Source organism: Strongylocentrotus purpuratus, unplaced genomic scaffold, assembly GCF_000002235.5.
Source record: "Strongylocentrotus purpuratus isolate Spur 01 unplaced genomic scaffold, Spur_5.0 spur5_scaffold_2, whole genome shotgun sequence".
NCBI classification, from domain to species: domain Eukaryota; kingdom Metazoa; phylum Echinodermata; class Echinoidea; order Camarodonta; family Strongylocentrotidae; genus Strongylocentrotus; species Strongylocentrotus purpuratus.
In genome coordinates this window covers 25,978,255-25,995,133 of record NW_022145605.1, presented here as the reverse complement: position 1 = coordinate 25,995,133, position 16,879 = coordinate 25,978,255, and the positions used below count along the sequence as shown (strand labels likewise).

General features: G+C 35.8%; 1 protein-coding gene across 1 annotated transcript in view; it reads left to right on the top strand.

The window, feature by feature from the left end:
* The first annotated feature begins 4,164 nt into the window (after positions 1-4,164).
* Positions 4,165-16,879, top strand: part of LOC764519 (trafficking protein particle complex subunit 11) — a 37,100-nt gene continuing 24,385 nt past the window's right edge. Inside the window, exons 1-11 of the mRNA XM_030992085.1 lie at positions 4,165-4,197; positions 4,328-4,619; positions 5,503-5,675; positions 6,888-6,958; positions 8,337-8,551; positions 9,280-9,353; positions 10,701-10,797; positions 12,503-12,636; positions 14,462-14,603; positions 15,057-15,227; positions 15,986-16,064. Of these exons, the coding sequence (XP_030847945.1) occupies positions 4,341-4,619; positions 5,503-5,675; positions 6,888-6,958; positions 8,337-8,551; positions 9,280-9,353; positions 10,701-10,797; positions 12,503-12,636; positions 14,462-14,603; positions 15,057-15,227; positions 15,986-16,064 (1,435 nt within the window). The 5' untranslated portion in view covers positions 4,165-4,197; positions 4,328-4,340. The remainder of the gene's footprint in view (positions 4,198-4,327; positions 4,620-5,502; positions 5,676-6,887; positions 6,959-8,336; positions 8,552-9,279; positions 9,354-10,700; positions 10,798-12,502; positions 12,637-14,461; positions 14,604-15,056; positions 15,228-15,985; positions 16,065-16,879) is intronic.

Sequence of the window (16,879 nt, the reverse complement as noted above, 5' to 3'; positions counted from 1 at the left end):
ATGTATATATTTGGAATTGAAATGTAATGAGAATAGAGATTTATTCCTTTTGTGTGTTTTCAATAATTCAATTATGAATGTAATTGGACTTTAGTTGACAAATAAACAAAAACTGCACATGTCTTTTCCTTGAAACAACTCTTACTACATACTTCAAGATGCATGTTTTTATTGTACAATATATTTGCTGAATCACCTTTTGCAATAGAAATTCAATGATTTGAATTTTTACTCATAAACCCTTATGGTTATCAGTTTTATTGATAAATTTTTAGCTGGCAAAATTATTTGATGGTGTCATAATGACTAATTTGTTTAAATTTGATAGCATTCTTCCATTTTAAAACATGTTAGAATATGGACTATTCCATTTTATCTTACAAATCATACTGTGTTTATAGGAAATATGTATATGTTTATTGTTTTGGTATGGAATGTGTATTTTTACACCTTTTTAATATTGGTTGATAAATCTGTAACAATATACTTCTTGGTGTATACAATACTTTTTCTTGTAAATTGAAATAATCATACATTTGTTGATACATTACACAAAACTTTAAAAAGATCTTGGCCAAAATAATCTGAAGGAAATTCCTGTATTTTAACATTTTTTATGGTTATGTTATGGGTCCCCAAAATATGTGTAGTTTTAAATTCAAATCACCACAAATGCTACTCCCCCCTAATGAAATGAAAATGAACAAAGATGGTTGTTTTGCTTAATAATTTTTAACAATGTTACTTGAAGCTTGAATAGAAATTTGCCCCTAAATAAACTACTTTCTTATCTGTTGCCAAACCCCCTTTTAAAATGTGTTAATATTTCATTGATTACCGGTATATGAATTAATTTAGTGGTATTGACCACATTTCCCCCTTCTGGTTACAGCTATGGCCTATGTCATACTTATTTCGTTCACAGTTTCTGCCTACTTGCATGGTTTCATATCTAGGAGAATTTATTTCCCAAATTTATTTACGAAGTATATTAATTACCATGAGAATATATGGACTGTTGAATTGGAATATATATTGGATATATAAATACATTTATGAAATGAAATCTAAGTTTGGAGTGATTTATTTTCCTGACTTTCTGAATTGTCTTCTTTTCTTTAAGGTACTAGCATTAAACATACATTTCAATTCTATAATAAAACATACATTACCGGTACATAATTTTAGGTTGCTTGCAGGCCTGTACGCAGGGGGGGGGGGGGGGTTGGGGGTTGAACCCCCCCTTTTAACTTTTTTTGGGGGGTGTGTTTTGGAGGAAACCCCCCCCCCTTTTTTTTTAATAAAAAAAAAAATGGAAAAAAAATTGTGGTAATGGGGGTGACCCAAAAAAGCTGACCTTACCCCCCCCCCCCAACGAAACGAAATATCGATCAGCCCCCCGCTGGTTGCTTGTATGGAGTGAATGTTCAAAGGAACTTGTTGTGATAGATCAGTAATTTTAGTTATTTTTTATTTAATGGAATTTGTCTATCATTCAGCATTTAAAGCGAAATCCAACCTTAACAGACAAGTATTCTAAAAGAAAGCAGAAAAGTCAGAGAAGTAGACTGGTGAAAGTATGAATTAAATCTGACAAAAAATATGAAAGTTATGAATTTTTGAAAATTGTAATCACTACACGTATGGGCACTTCAAATTGGCTGAATCAGTAATGTCACTGTGACGAAGTGCTGGACTACTTTCCCATTTTTTTTTCCAACACACAAAATGATTAAAATGTCAATTTCTTGAAATGTATGATGTGTAAGAGGGTCTTATATATTTTTTTAGAGGGACAATAATAATATGCTATCCATGTTATATTTTCAGTAGTGCTTCCAAGGGAGAAGGCACTTAGACCAAAAAGAGTTATAATCATATATAATAGAAGTTGGAGTGTGTTCCTTCATTTTAGGATTGTCTCTGCCGAACGGATGGAAAGGGAAGAGGAAAAAAAAAATTGAATTGGTGGTCATTAACTGGATGATGATATTATTATATTGTTGTTTCTGCTGATTGGTAGCTTTATGAGTGTCAAGATTGGTTGATTGAATGGCTAATGTGGTTGACTATATATGTCTCATTTATGGATTGATTGATGGATTGATTGATTGATTGATTGATTGATTGATTGATGATTGATGGATTGATTGATTGATTGCTTGATTGATTGATGATTGATTGATGATTGATTGATGGATTGATTGATTGATTGATTGATTGATTGATGATTGATTGATTTATTGATGGATTGATTGATTGATTGATGATTGATTGATGATTGATTGATGGATTGATTGATTGATTGATTGATTGATGATTGATTGATTGATTGATTGATTGATTGATTGATTGATTGATGATTGATTGATGGATTGATGGATTGATTGATGATTTATTGATGGATTGATTGATTGATTGATTGATTGATGATTGATTGATGATTGATTGATGGATTGATTGATTGATTGATTGATGATTGATGGATTGATTGATGGATTGATTGATTGATTGATGATTTATTGATGGATTGATTGATTGATTGATTGATTGATGATTGATTGATGATTGATTGATGGATTGATTGATTGATTGATTGATTGATTGATGATTGATGATTGATTGATGATTGATTGATGGATTGATTGATTGATTGATTGATTGATTGATGATTGATTGATTTATTGATGGATTGATTGATTGATTTATTGATGGATTGATTGATGATTGATTGATGATTGATGGATTGATTGATTGATTGATTGATTGATGATTGATTGATGGATTGATTGATTGATTGATTGATTGATGATTGATGGATTGATTGATTGATTGATTGATTGATGATTGATTGATGATTGATTGATGGATTGATTGATTGATTGATTGATTGATTGATGATTGATTGATTTATTGATGGATTGATTGATTGATTTATTGATGGATTGATGATTGATTGATTGATTGATTGATTGATTTATTGATGGATTGATGATTGATTGATTGATTGGTTTATTCTACTATTAATTGACGTGACCCTCACAAAACTTTGGGGTGGTATCTTTGAACCCATTTTTGTTTTAATTACTCTCATCGGACTGTGGTGTTGACTCTATGATTGGATTACACTATCATTATTAGAATACTATAGATGGTGATTTGTCTGATATTATAAAGGGGGCGTAACTGAAAGAAAAAAAAGTACTTAAACACACAGTTATACTTATACCCATAACCTAAACAAAAATCATGATTTGCAAAAAGTTTGAGAACCTGCCAGCCTCATCCAAGTAATATAGATCTTCTTGTCTTGTGAGAGTGAGCTAGGAGTGGCAAAAAATTGGATGGAGGAGGCCTGCCTCGGTCAGTTCTAAGTAGAGATATGTGACCGTTATAAGCCAAACATTTTGAGGGGCCTGAGCAAATGAGAGTTGGAATATTTTCTCAAGCACCAAGAACACAATAACATATTACTCAGATATTATAATAGCCCAGTTTACTGTCATATTCACATATTTTGATATCTTTTTCTTTTTCTGGGGACCTATATATGTTAAAGTGATGAGGTATATTCCAACTACCAGTACAGTACTTGGAATCCAGTCTGCATACATTGCTTGCTGCTATGTTTGGTAAGCCTCGATTGGTCAAGCTTTCGGTGTGTTATTAACAACTTTTTTTAAAATACAGTTATGCTTAAAATTTAAATATACCCCCCCCCCCCTCCCACTGAGTGTGATATAATTGCCCTTAGTAAATTATATACATGTATATCTTGTGAAGTATAGAGCTACAAAATGTTAACGTTTTGCAGTCATTGGAACTTTGCACTTTGAAGCATTAATTTTTAGAGAAAACAATTAACACTTTTTTGTATGATATCGTTTGATCGACACCAATTAAATTGACCTCAAAAAAGAAAAATGTACCCCACAACTAGATTATTGCCTCAGATTGCCTCTTAGTACAACACAATAAATGTTTCCAGGGATCACATAGTTATGCATTCAAGCATTGCTAGCATATGAAAATCTAGAACAGCTAAATACAGCTGGGATTTCAGCTAGCTCATATAAATCAATGAAAGCATGCCATCCCAGCACCCCCCCCCCCCCCCCCCTCCCCTCCCCCAACAAAAAATATATACGGTACGATACGTCGCCATCTACGGTCAGATTCAGCTGAAGCTACGAAGAGGTGCGTATAAAGTCTGTGAAAAAACATCCGATCTTTGTTATTGGAGATTAAAATAATTAATACCAACCTTATCTTGTCACGTTGTTTTGGAACATAAGTTTGTAGATTTACCTCTCTTTTTCCGTTTCAGTCGGCTTGTGAAAATGGACGAGCAGGAGGACGTCGCAGCTGTTGCTGCCGCTGTGCAGCCCACTTCTCCTCCACCACCCATCGGGCGACCATCTCCAGGTCCCGGGAATCTATCGGCGGCGATTACCACACGGCCGGTCGGGCTTGTGGTGCTGACTGGATTAGACGTGACGTATAATGCCATTCACAGAGCAATTTGGGATTCATTCAGCGCCAACCGTAGACCAGATAGAGTACCACTTAATTTTAAAACACTACCAGCTGACCACGAATACCCAAAGTGCCGATCAAAGGTTAGAATTATGAGCCCTAAGGCCAAGTAACTGCAGAAAGCTCCGACGCCGACACCAACATGACCAAAGGCGTCGGAGTTCCAGAGCCTGCATATGAAAACGATTCAAACAGCTGGTTGGGTCACATTTTTTCGAAATATAAAGAGAAAGTTATTACAATTTTGACTTACAATGTTTTTCGACTTCTGTGGGCATTCGTCCAACCACTTAAAATTATAATTTGAAGAAGTCTTTGATAGGAAAAAGGTTGGTTCTTCGTCCTAATCTGATGGTTCATCCATGTTGTATCGTCGATTTAACATGGCGAAGAGAAAGCTATAATATAAAGCACTGTTCACTCAAAATTGCTGAATATACATGAAATCCATGAATCAAAGGAAAAGCCCTTCTAAACCTAGTGGCAGTGCACATGCACTAGAGCTATCTGTGCATCCTCAAAATGGAATGGGAGCTTCTGTTTTAAAATTTTGTTTAAAGTTTCAAGTAAAATAAGTATTTCAGCTGCAGCTAACTTGTCTGTAACTTCATTGGGTAGATGTGATATTTACATGTAGATAAATTCTTCGATAGAAAGTGCTCTCAGAATACTGATTTTATTTTTGAGAATACAAATAATATTTAGATCGTGCTAAATCATGCTCATAATCCCAACTCTGGCCTGGCTTCCTGCACGCGCACCCACAGTGCAATAGTATTTGGATATCTTTGTTTTTACAAGATTTATGTAAGCAGGACGTCTTTTATAATTTCTTCAACTTGTCCATTCATGTATTAATATTATTGTTCTTCTGATTATTATCATCATCATGATTATTATTATTATTGAAATTATTGTCATTGTTGTTGGTGTTATTTTGATTTCCAAATTGTATGTTGCATACAGCAAAGGACATCCTACGAATGGTACATCCCTAAAGGAATCCTGAAGACAAGCTGGATGAAGAAACATCAAGAAGATATCCCAGGATTGGTCGTTGTCTTCTATGATCTAGATTGGGATGAACAACAGTGGAAAGAAAAACAAATGGAATGTGCTACCAGGGTAGAAGTTGTCAGGTATAGTATTTTTTTGAAATTCCAAGTGAATAATTTCCAGTAAAGTTTTTCTATTTATACCCTTCGAGAGGATTCTGAGTGCAACTTGTTACAAAACCAAACATTTCATTTCATTTCATTTCATTTCATTTTCATTTTTTTCATTTCCAACAAAATACAATACATAATAACGAATACAATATAAAATGTTTACAAAACATAGTTAAATTTGTAATAAACAAATCTTAATAATAATTTATACATTTTAGGAAGACAAAAAATGAATTTTAAAATTTAACTGCATTTATATTTTGAGGAAATGGAGAGGTTCACTGAAAAGCAGAGCTTGTAAATTGTGGACCCCTCAGATAATAATGAGTGTGAAAAAAATATGGAATACATAATCAAACATGATCATCTTATCATGATCATGGCCCCTGAGAGCTCTTTGATCCAAGTGTGAGAAGAAATATCAAGTCTTGAAAATCATGAGATGGGAGAGCAGAAATCAGCTAACTTCTGTAGCAGACTGGTTTATTCCATTATTATCCCAAGCCATGTGTTGGATGCAAGTGACACACACTTTGTGATCAGTCTACATTGCATAACAAAAGTTAGAACAACAATATTTTGAGGTGCAAGGAAATTTTTTATACTGGTACTTTGACAGAGCTTATATCACTATATTGGTGGTATCCTTGAAGTGTCACCTCTTTAGTTCTTGTATCACACTCAAAGCCATCCAGTATTACATGTTTATAAATATTGAACAGCAGTATTGCTCTGCGTCTCGACATATTTTGCCACATGAGTATTTTGCGTGCCTTTTTTCATGATTGATGACTACCAAGTATGCATTAGTTCTGTTCATACATGTTTACTGTAGATCATCTTTCTGCGATTCTCTTACAACTAAAGAAAAGACAAGGTACCAAGGTAGTTTATAGGCACAAATTCTTGTCGGTCGTAATGCACAGCAGAGGGTCTGAGCAAGAAGACTACGCAGAGACCTTGGTCAAATAGGCCTTGTTCTGCAGCTGCGCTTAGAGATTTACAGTTAGGCTCTGCTGAAGACTTTATTGAATTGTGTTTAGGTGTCAAATGAGAGTCTGTGCCTACATACAAGTAGCAAAAGCCTCAATGTGTCACATTCTTATCTTTTTATAGTGACATTATTTTTGTGCACAGTACTTATTGGAATTAAGAATATGAAATGTTTTTTTAAATTTTCAGGACAAGTCTTCATGGAAGAGGATCTAAAGTAGCTGTTGTATTGATTCAGAAGAATGCTCCTCTCCCTCCAGGTAATCTAATGGTTTGAACAAGTTGGGCCAGGATACTACATAACACGTAAAGCATTTTACTGACTCGAGCGGATTAACTGTTCAGTATAATTATGTGGACAGAAAATAAATACAAAACAACACAAATTAACATTATGTATAGGCGAGGTCAAGATTCCTCATTTGAAAGGAAGAGTCTTTGTCAACATCCATAATACACTTTTCATATAACATTAATTGTTCATGAAATCCCTCAAAAATCTTTAGTGTAAAAGTAATGGATGCCTAAAAGCAGCAGTTTTTCCCTTTTTGAAGACCAATGAAATTTGGTGTCATCAATTGTAGCATCAGTTGAAGCATCAAATCACTATTTTGTAAGCCTGAGGTATTAATCATTTTACAATTATGATGATAAAGATAATAATGGTATTGATAATTTTAATTTTACGGGCGTGCACATGCTAATCCAACCATATTGATGTTCACATCCTACCAGGTTTCCAATTAACACCTGGGTACAGAGGAGCAATATATACATGAAATGCTCTTCTCAAGGACATAAGTGCCATGCTGGGGCCGGGAATGCTTTGTGCATCCCATTGGATTGCTATTTGTAATTTTATTTTAACAAAGTTTCTGTTAAAGTGACTCAGTAACATTGCCTCAGATTCTGAAACAAAATCATGGATGTAGCTCATGCTGCAATCATAATTATAAACCTTTTGGTCAGTCAGGAATCCCATGACTTTTACAAGCCGATCGCCTGTCTGATTATCAAGATACTGATGATAGAAAATCTAAACCAAATTTTGCATTTTCCTAATGGTTTTCATAACACTGTCTAATGGGGGAAAACGAGTATGGTAAAACCAGTCACTCAATTTTTTAATACATTTTTTAAGGCACTTCTTGATTATTTTGAAGTGCAACTTTTTTTAGGGTTTCAATATTACGCAATATCACAGACACTGATAACACGTAGAGCCATGCGTCTCAGATTTAACATTGTTAAACGATGCCTTTAATGTCGAGTAAGGACTGTAACATCATGATTGTCTATATGTCTGTTGTTGATAGGAGAAGATGTAGTGGCAGCCGAGAGAGAGCAGCCGCTCTGTGTGCAGCATGTGAACTATCAGCCAAGTCTCTCTTTGTAACGTAATGCTTGTTGTTATGTTTGTTGTTGATAGGAGAAGATGTAGTGGCAGCAGAGAGAGCAGCCGCTCTGTGTGCAGCATGTGAACTATCAGCCAAGTCTCTCTTTGTAACGTCGTGATTGTTGATATGTTTGTTGTTGATAGGAGAAGATGTAGTGGTAGCAGAGAGAGCAGCCGCTCTGAACTATCAGCCAAGTCTCTCTTTGTAACGTCATGATTGTTGATATGTTTGTTGTTGATAGGAGAAGATGTAGTGGCAGCAGAGAGAGCAGCCGCTCTGTGTGCAGCATGTGAACTATCAGCCAAGTCTCTGTTTGTCCTACCATGTGTGGATCATCTCCTGGGTTATACTATCAGACTAGAGAATGCTTTCTACGAGCTCACACAGGCATACTACCACGGTGAAGCCAGGAGAGTCAAAGCGCACAAAGAATTCCTCAACAAAACAACTCATCAGGTAAGATCATTGGAACAGACTTTCAAGCAACTGCAGAATACCCTACTACCACAGAAGGAACCCTAAACCTAATCCTGAACCTGTGGCCTTACACTGAACCTGGGGTTTAATCCAGACCCTAATCCTTACAAAAAATCCTACCCTGAGACTGGGTTTTAAAGACACTCAGTAGTTAGCTCTCATGGGGAATTCAACACCATTCAGGTGTTTACCCAATAAGAGGTGCTGTCAATCACCAGAATTAGCCCTCAGTTTTATGACCACCAGGCCTTATGTAACATACTGCATTTTCCACCCATTTCCCCACAAGGTAAAGTCATTATCTCTCTTTTCCCACACCTGGAGATCTCCGAGAGACGAGGGGGTATTTCTTGATTGGCGTACAGGTTCGCTGTGTGCAGACCTAATACCTGTACACTAATGAGTTTTATCCACCAAGTCTGGTGTCAGCGAATTATTGCCTTTTGCCCTAATCCTAACCCTGACCAAAAATTTAACTGTCAAACTTGATATCAATTAAAGGCTGTTTGAGTAGTCTTACCTCACTTGTCCTCCTTTTTATGGTAACATTTAAGACTTAAGATTTGAATGCAAAGCCAGTTAAAGGAATTCATTTGAGATGCAATTATAGAGATATAATGTGATCATAAATGTGTTAATTATTTGATCATTGTGAGGATCTGTAATTGTTTTACTTATTAGTGATCATATTTTGTGTACTTTTCCAGCTGCTTTTTGTAAGACATGCTTTCAAGGTTGGATTCTTCAATGAACTCAAACAGGACACACACAATGCTCTCAAGTGAGTATAATTAGCACTAAGAGGTCATAATGTTGATTTGAATCATGTCTAGTCTGCAAGTTTTCTGAAGGAAAAAAAAAAATTAAAAAAAATTCACAGTTGACCTTCTCATTTTAGAGGTTTTGAACGAAAAGATTTATTTATACAGTCAAATCTGTCTATAGTGACCGCCCGAGGGAAACACAAATAGTGGCTGTTATAGACGGGTTGGTGTTGGCGGCCAATGATGATTTAATGATTGATTGACAGCGCGACACCCACTCGCTAGGCCTCTCGCAGACCTGCCGGGGCTCAGTTGAGCGAACACGAGGCAGAGATCTAGCCGAGCAATAAATCTAACAACGCAAGTTTATTTTTGGTGTTTAAAAATTAAACAAAGAGTGTTACGGTTTTTAGTCAAAATAAAGATATGAAATGATTTAATATTTTTAAAATTTCTTTTAAAGTAGATATTCATTGATTTTAAAAACTAACTTTATTCATATTATTGCAAAGTTGAAACTTTGATTCGACAAGGTTATCAGAATTCAATGCTTGGAAACATTCAAAGTAATGATTATCTTAAGTATCTTGTATTTAAGCATATGGAGAAGAAAGTATCAAGTAGGCTATGGGTTAAAAAGTAAGATGTTATGTTTACTCTTTATATGCCTCACAAATAATCTCCTTGTGACACACTGTATTTATCATGGGAAACATATATATATTCCAAAGATTATACATGTATAACTGTTTCCAGGGAACGATTATCATGGTGTTAAAAGGGTTGCCATGGGGCTATTAAATCAAGACCAGCAATATGCATTTTTGCAGAGCCATTGTGTTGAACAAACCAATCCTTACCTCGATTGGTGCCTATCTTGTGCAAAAATGTATGTGTGGCAAACAGGCGGCTTTGCAGAGAAGCAAAGAAAGCGATTGAAGTGTTAATCTTTTGAAGTTGAACACTGTTCTCCGTCTGTAAAAATATGATGTAGACCTCTAAAAACAATTCGCTCAATGTCAAATTTTTTGTCACCTTTCCCAGAAATCAACCTTTCTGTATTAAAGTGAAATATTTTCTTCTACTCCTAGCATCCCTGAGGGATTATTTAAAAAAATGATTTATTATATTAATGTGATAAATTATAGCTTTTGTGTACTCCTTATTTAAGACTTTAGACTTACGATAAAGGAGGACCAAAGCAATTCAATTTTTTTTTTTTTTCTTTTTTTTTCGGGGGGGGGGGGGGGGGAAGGGGATTTGATCTTTTATTTGTTCTTCTTCAGAAGTGCCCCATGTTTTATATTTGCGCTGGTGGTACTATGGTCTCTGGTTATACATGTCTACTTCTTCTCTTCTTGCAGACAATATAAAGCATCGTATGTCCACCTGACTGAGATCAGAGCACACGACACTAACATGCTAGAGATCAAGTCTATCGCCGGATTCCTCAACTATAAGGTATGTACACAATGAGGGGTCAGTGACACAAAGACGTTACTCTATTTTGGCCCTTTTGAGAAAAAGGGGTTTATGTGTCACTGAACACTTGGGCCTTAAGGAGTTATATCTATGTTTCACTAGCCATTGACTTAAATTGGGTGTTGGGTGGAGTTAAGTCTTTGTGTTTCCTGGTAAGCCCACATTTTTTGAACATTTTAATGTCATATAATCATTTTGTCAAAATATGTAGTTGCGTCTTTGTGTCACTGGACCCTCGTATTGTCATTTAATGTAATGTTGTACTACCCTTTGACACATGTTAGTTACATAAAAACTTGCTTTCCTCCTCATTACATGTTCTATGTATGTCATGGGGGTGTTTCACAAAGATCCCAAGTCGAACTGAACTCTAAGTTGTACTTAAACATTATGGAGAGCTATTTGTAGCGTTAAACTAAAATATATTCAAAAGTGAAAATTCAAGTATTTTATACTTTTTTATAAATTCCACATCAAGAACATGAAATCTCCATGATGATAGAAAATATGAATGATTTGAATAAACAGTTTATGCATTTTGAAATAAATTTTAGAAATTATTTTCATAGATGCTAGAACTGCTTTCCATAATTGTTAAGTCCAACCTAGAGATAAGTTCAACTTTGTGAAACACCCCCCTCCCCTGGTCTGAGAGCAAGATACATCAAGATACACTTGTGCATGCAATGTCTCTGGCTTCCAGAGTGCCGATAACATTGGACTGTGGAGCTATGCAAGAAAACACTGAAGGGTTTTATCATGTCATCATCGTTGATGATGAATGACAGCTTACATGTATGTAATGCTATCCAGTGTACCTAAAGAAATTTGTGATGAAATATGTTATTAAAATGATTTTGTGATAAATCAAGAGGTGTATATCATTTAAATGGAAAGAAACAGCAAAACTGACAAAATTTGTTTTAATTTTTAAAAATCATGTTAAGCTAGACACATGTATGCCAACACCAAACCGGTGACTGGCATAGCTTTCAATTAAAAGAGGTGTATTTAAATGTACTAAATATACATATGTAGCTAAATAGGTATCCTGAAAATAGAAAGTTTTGCCTTTTTCTCATTGTATGCCATATCCTATTTCTGGAGAATCTTATGTTGTCTTTTGGTTTCAATACACACAAAACCATTACATGCATTTGCTTTGTGTTTTTGACTGAACAGTTGAAAATTAAAATGCACTCAGTTTAATCTGTTTTTATTCAATTCAGCGCAGTTCAATTCATTTCAGAAGGCCATTTCCGTAGGCCATTTCCGTAATGTTTTAGATTTTCTGATGGTATAACTCTATTTTCAAATAAACATTTACTTTACTTGTATTAAAGAGAACTGTTGCTAGGCTAGAGACATGAGCGTTCCTGGATGGTGTGTGCGCTCTATAAGTGTACACTATTATTATTATTATTATTTCATTCGCCTGTTATGTATAATTGCATCTCAAAAGTCAGAATGTATATTGCATATATTACGTGTTAGGTAGGGTAAGCCATAATGATTGTCCAACGTAGCAGCAACTGTTGTATTCAATTCGCAATCTGACTATCGAGACATAATTATTTGTAACAGATGAATAAATAAATAATTTGTATGGAGGCATTTTATAAAGGCATAAGCATTAAATTTGGTTACATTATGACAATTGCAATTTTTTTATCTTTATTTCCAGATTTGTAGACTATGCTTCTTTCATAACTCGCCCCTGGATGCCATCAGTCAGTTTCGTAAACATGTGGATCTCTTCAAGAACAAGATTGGCTGTGCAGAACTAGCTTTTGAACATTCAGCTTGGATGTCAAAACAGTAAGTTATTCAGCATTTTTAAAGACACATGTTCACTTGACATCACATAGATAGCTTCATGAGAAAGTGATCAACAGGGAGATGTATTTATAAAGACTTAAAGGGGCTTTAGCATGGCAAATACTGGTTAACGCCAACGAATTGACTTGATGAACTGGGTCGGCACACGCTAGCGTTTGCAAAACAGACCGAAGTTCTCCTCATGCTTTGGTTTCGCGTATGTTGCGCGCATGTGAATACGTAGGCCTACTGCGGTCGCGTCGTCCGTAGTCGTATTATTACCCAATTGGCCCCGAGTCAGGCCGTGGAAAAGACGTAGTCTCGTCATGCTACAGCCCCTTTAATGCACATATAGAACAGGCCTGATAAAAACCCGATTTAAATCGGTTTCCCAATTTTTTTTATTTTTCCCGATTTTTTTTTTCTTCCCGATTAAAAAAAAAAAATCAAGATTTTTTTTTATTTTTTAATTTTTTTTTACCAGATTTTTTTTTCCCTTCCCTATTTTATCCTGATTTTCCCCGATTCCCCCTTATTTTCTCTATTCTTCCCTATTTTGCCCTATTTTTTTCTCCAATTTTCTTACTCGAAAGGGCGGAATGTTGTTAGATGCCATTTTTTCCTCTTCTTTTTTTTTTTTACTCAAGGGGGGCGTGGTTGAGGGGAAAACTCTTTTTTTTAGTGCTCACTATCACCCCTGATCCTGATATAGAATTAACCACTATCTACAAAGTGGCACTCTAATGTTGACATCATTACATCATACTTACACATTGGTTTTCTTCTTCACCTGTCAATAATCCACTCATAGAGCAGAGCTAGAAGGCAGCTGATTTGCATATATGTATATCTTGTATTATTGATTAAGTGAAATATCAAACAAATTATTTTGATCTCTACTCAAATGTGTGTTGTGGTATAGAGTACATGTCATCATGTTCATATCAAGACGACTACCAGCTTGACTTTGGCCACTGTGGACATATACCCCCATACAGTAAGTGGATGCGTCACTGGACTGTGGATCACATGGTTCGTGGTCTAAGTCATGCTGTGGCACTAATCATATGTCCTTTGCCAAGATATTTACTACACTTGCCACTCTCCACCCAGGTGTAGTAAATGGGTACCCGGTAGGAATTTAGTCCTTGATATGCTTTGAGCACCTGCTGAGGCCAGCCTTATTAAAGTATTCCGTAGATGCCTTGAGCATCCCCAGGGATGGGTATTTGTGCAGTATAAATATAGATTATAGACAATTTCTTCCAGGATAACAAGTCCTAAAAAAACTACATAGGGGTAATACAATAGGAAGTAGTTGTCTGGTAGGAATTGCTCGGAGGATGGGGTTGGTGTTGGGGTTCACTGTCTTGGCAGTATTTATCTGGGGAGATATTTTTTAATGGAGGTAAATGTGGGGGGGGGGGGGGGGATAACAAATATAGTTGTCCAAGTGTTTATTTCAGGGGGTAGTTGTCTGATGGATAATAGTGCAGGGAATAGTTGTCTTATAGACATATAAGCATGGGTTTTCATGGGAAAGTTGACACCATTCTGGTAGTCACCTGATAGTAGATGTGATCAGTCACCTGGAGTCTTTATTTTTACGACAAATCAAGGAAAAGTCTTAATCATAAATTTCCCGTCATGAGAAGAGGTTCTGAGAGACTGGGGGGTGTTCCTGATGGGACATCTAATTTGCTGCATACGGGGCTTGTTTGCACATTAATGGTATTTCCACCAAGTGTGGTGTCAGTGAACTATAACGTACTGCACATAGAAACTGCCGTCCATATCCTTTTAAAATCTCTTTTGCTTGTTATAGATTCAGTATCTTTGGTGATCTATTTGATGATGCTATAAAGCTTGGACTGACGGCTATCATGACCCAGCATCCTGGATTCTACTATCAACAAGCCGCTAATCATGCCATTGCTAGGAAGCAGCTCTGCAGAGGACTCTGTCTTGTAAGATGGTCCTTCCAAAACTCCTCCTATAAATGTGTTTGTTTACCAGTAATTTATATTGCTAATCATGCTATTGCTAGGAAACAGCTCTGCTGATGACTCTGTCATGTAAGATAGTCATTCCAATTCCTCCTATGAATGTGTTTACTTTACAATAATTAACATCAGGAGAGGTTATGAAGCAATATTGAATAGACAAAAGGTGCAAATTTACTCTAGTAAGTCTACTACAATACATGTAAGTAGCGTATGATACAGTCTGTAACCTAGCGTACTGTAATTTAAATAAACGATGGCATTGAGTTTTGGGCATTGGTATACTTCTCTAATCTATCTATTTATATTTTAAATTTAGTTTAGTACTACTTGTAAAAGTTTAATCATGGAAAAAGAACGATTGACTTTCTGGTGAAAACAGAATTAATTAGAAATTGACTTGCTCTTTGCCCTCAGGCTGCCACTAGCATGCCCTCGCCTGATCCTCTAGAAGGTATGCATCATCTCGAGTTCTGGGGTCAACGACCTTGGAGACAAGGTCATCAGAGCATTGACCCGCCTGACCCTCAGAAGGAGAAAGAAGGAATCTTAGCTCTCCAGTATCTAGAATCTACAGTCGATCATTCAGTAAGTCTGTCTTCTACTCTTATCCACTCCATGAGCTGGGGGCATATTCTGAAAACGATGCTATCTGGTTATGTTAGGGAAACAATGTTAATTGTCTTAACATACTGAAATTGCGTGGAACTAACACTTCCAATCGGTGCTGGCGGAGATATCTCTTTTAAATTTACGCAAATTTTGCTAACATAAAATATAACGTCATATTCTGAATACCACCCCTGAGGTGGTTCCGTGCGCAGGGTCTGTTATTATTCCTTGTTTTCTTCATACTCCAACTGCTTTTTGAGGGTAAGTTCATGGATTCTAAAATACGCATTGAGGTGATCAGGGGGGTGTTTCACAAAGATCCATTGTTAAAATTGTCTCTAACTTGGACTTATCAGTTATGGAAAGCCGTTAGCATCTATGAAAATATTTTGTTAAAGTTATTTTAAATGGCAAAAGATGTTGTTTCAAATCATTCATATTTTCTATTATCAAGGAGATTTTATGTTCTTGATGTGGAATTTATAAAAGGTCTAAAATACTTGACTTTTCGCTTTTGAATATATATTTTTTTTAAAGGCTACATATGGCTCTCCATAATTTTTTAAGTCCAACTTAGAGTTAAGTTCGACTTAGGATCTTTGTGAAACACCCCCCCAGTACACTTACTGATTTTTACTTGCTCAATGGCAAAATGTTTTGGAGGAATGTCTTTGATTTGGCAACTGTACTCATATGACATGTCTCCTAATATTCTTTGTTTTGTGTTCTTTCAGTGGATTATCATTCCTCTTCTTAGCAGTGCTGTAGCTCAGTTCAAGAAGTACAAGTCAGCGAGAATGAAGAGATACCTCAGTATGTATATTGATAATATCTCTCAAATAAATCAGGGGCAGTATTCATTTTAATACATGAATAGACCATTTTCTTTAAGATAAAGACCAGTTATGGTTATGCGATTGCATTGTGAAAGAAACGTTGTGGAATCGATCAGAAAAGGTTGATCATCTAGCATATAAGTATTGATGTGTACTGCAACGTTCTGGAATCATCAAAATGATAAGAAATTTGGCCCAGTCTTCGTAAAGTTACAAGCACTGTACACAGAAAGATGTATATGGGACTACGCACACGTGCGCGACACATGCGTTTATCTCTCACACACCAATAGATAAACTAATTTACCAAATATATCAATTAGTGGGCGGTTTCGCCAACCCAATTATGTGCAATAAACACATTGCATTAAAGGGTATTATTAAGTCCACCCTGATATGAAGTTTTAATAGAAGCAAACAAATGAAAGGAACAGGTCAAAGAAAGTATGAGCAAAATACGATTTAAAACTATAAGAAAGTTATGAATCTTTGAAGTTATGATCAATCAAAAACAAATTGGTAAGAGTATGGGATTATATTTGTAAGATATTCAGTTGTAAGGTCTTATAACCGGTGTGTTGGCTCAGTCAGTAAAGCGTCCGCCTCACAACCAGGAGGTCGTGGGTTCATACCAAAAGACGTTACAAGACGGGAGTTGCTGCTACCTTATTTGGCGTTCAACAATAAGGGATAGAGCAACGTCGATCTGGCGCTGCTTAGTGGCTGCAGGGCTCACGATCAACTGGGCGAAAAGACTTTCCATTTTTGGTTTAACTTGATAAAATTTGGAGT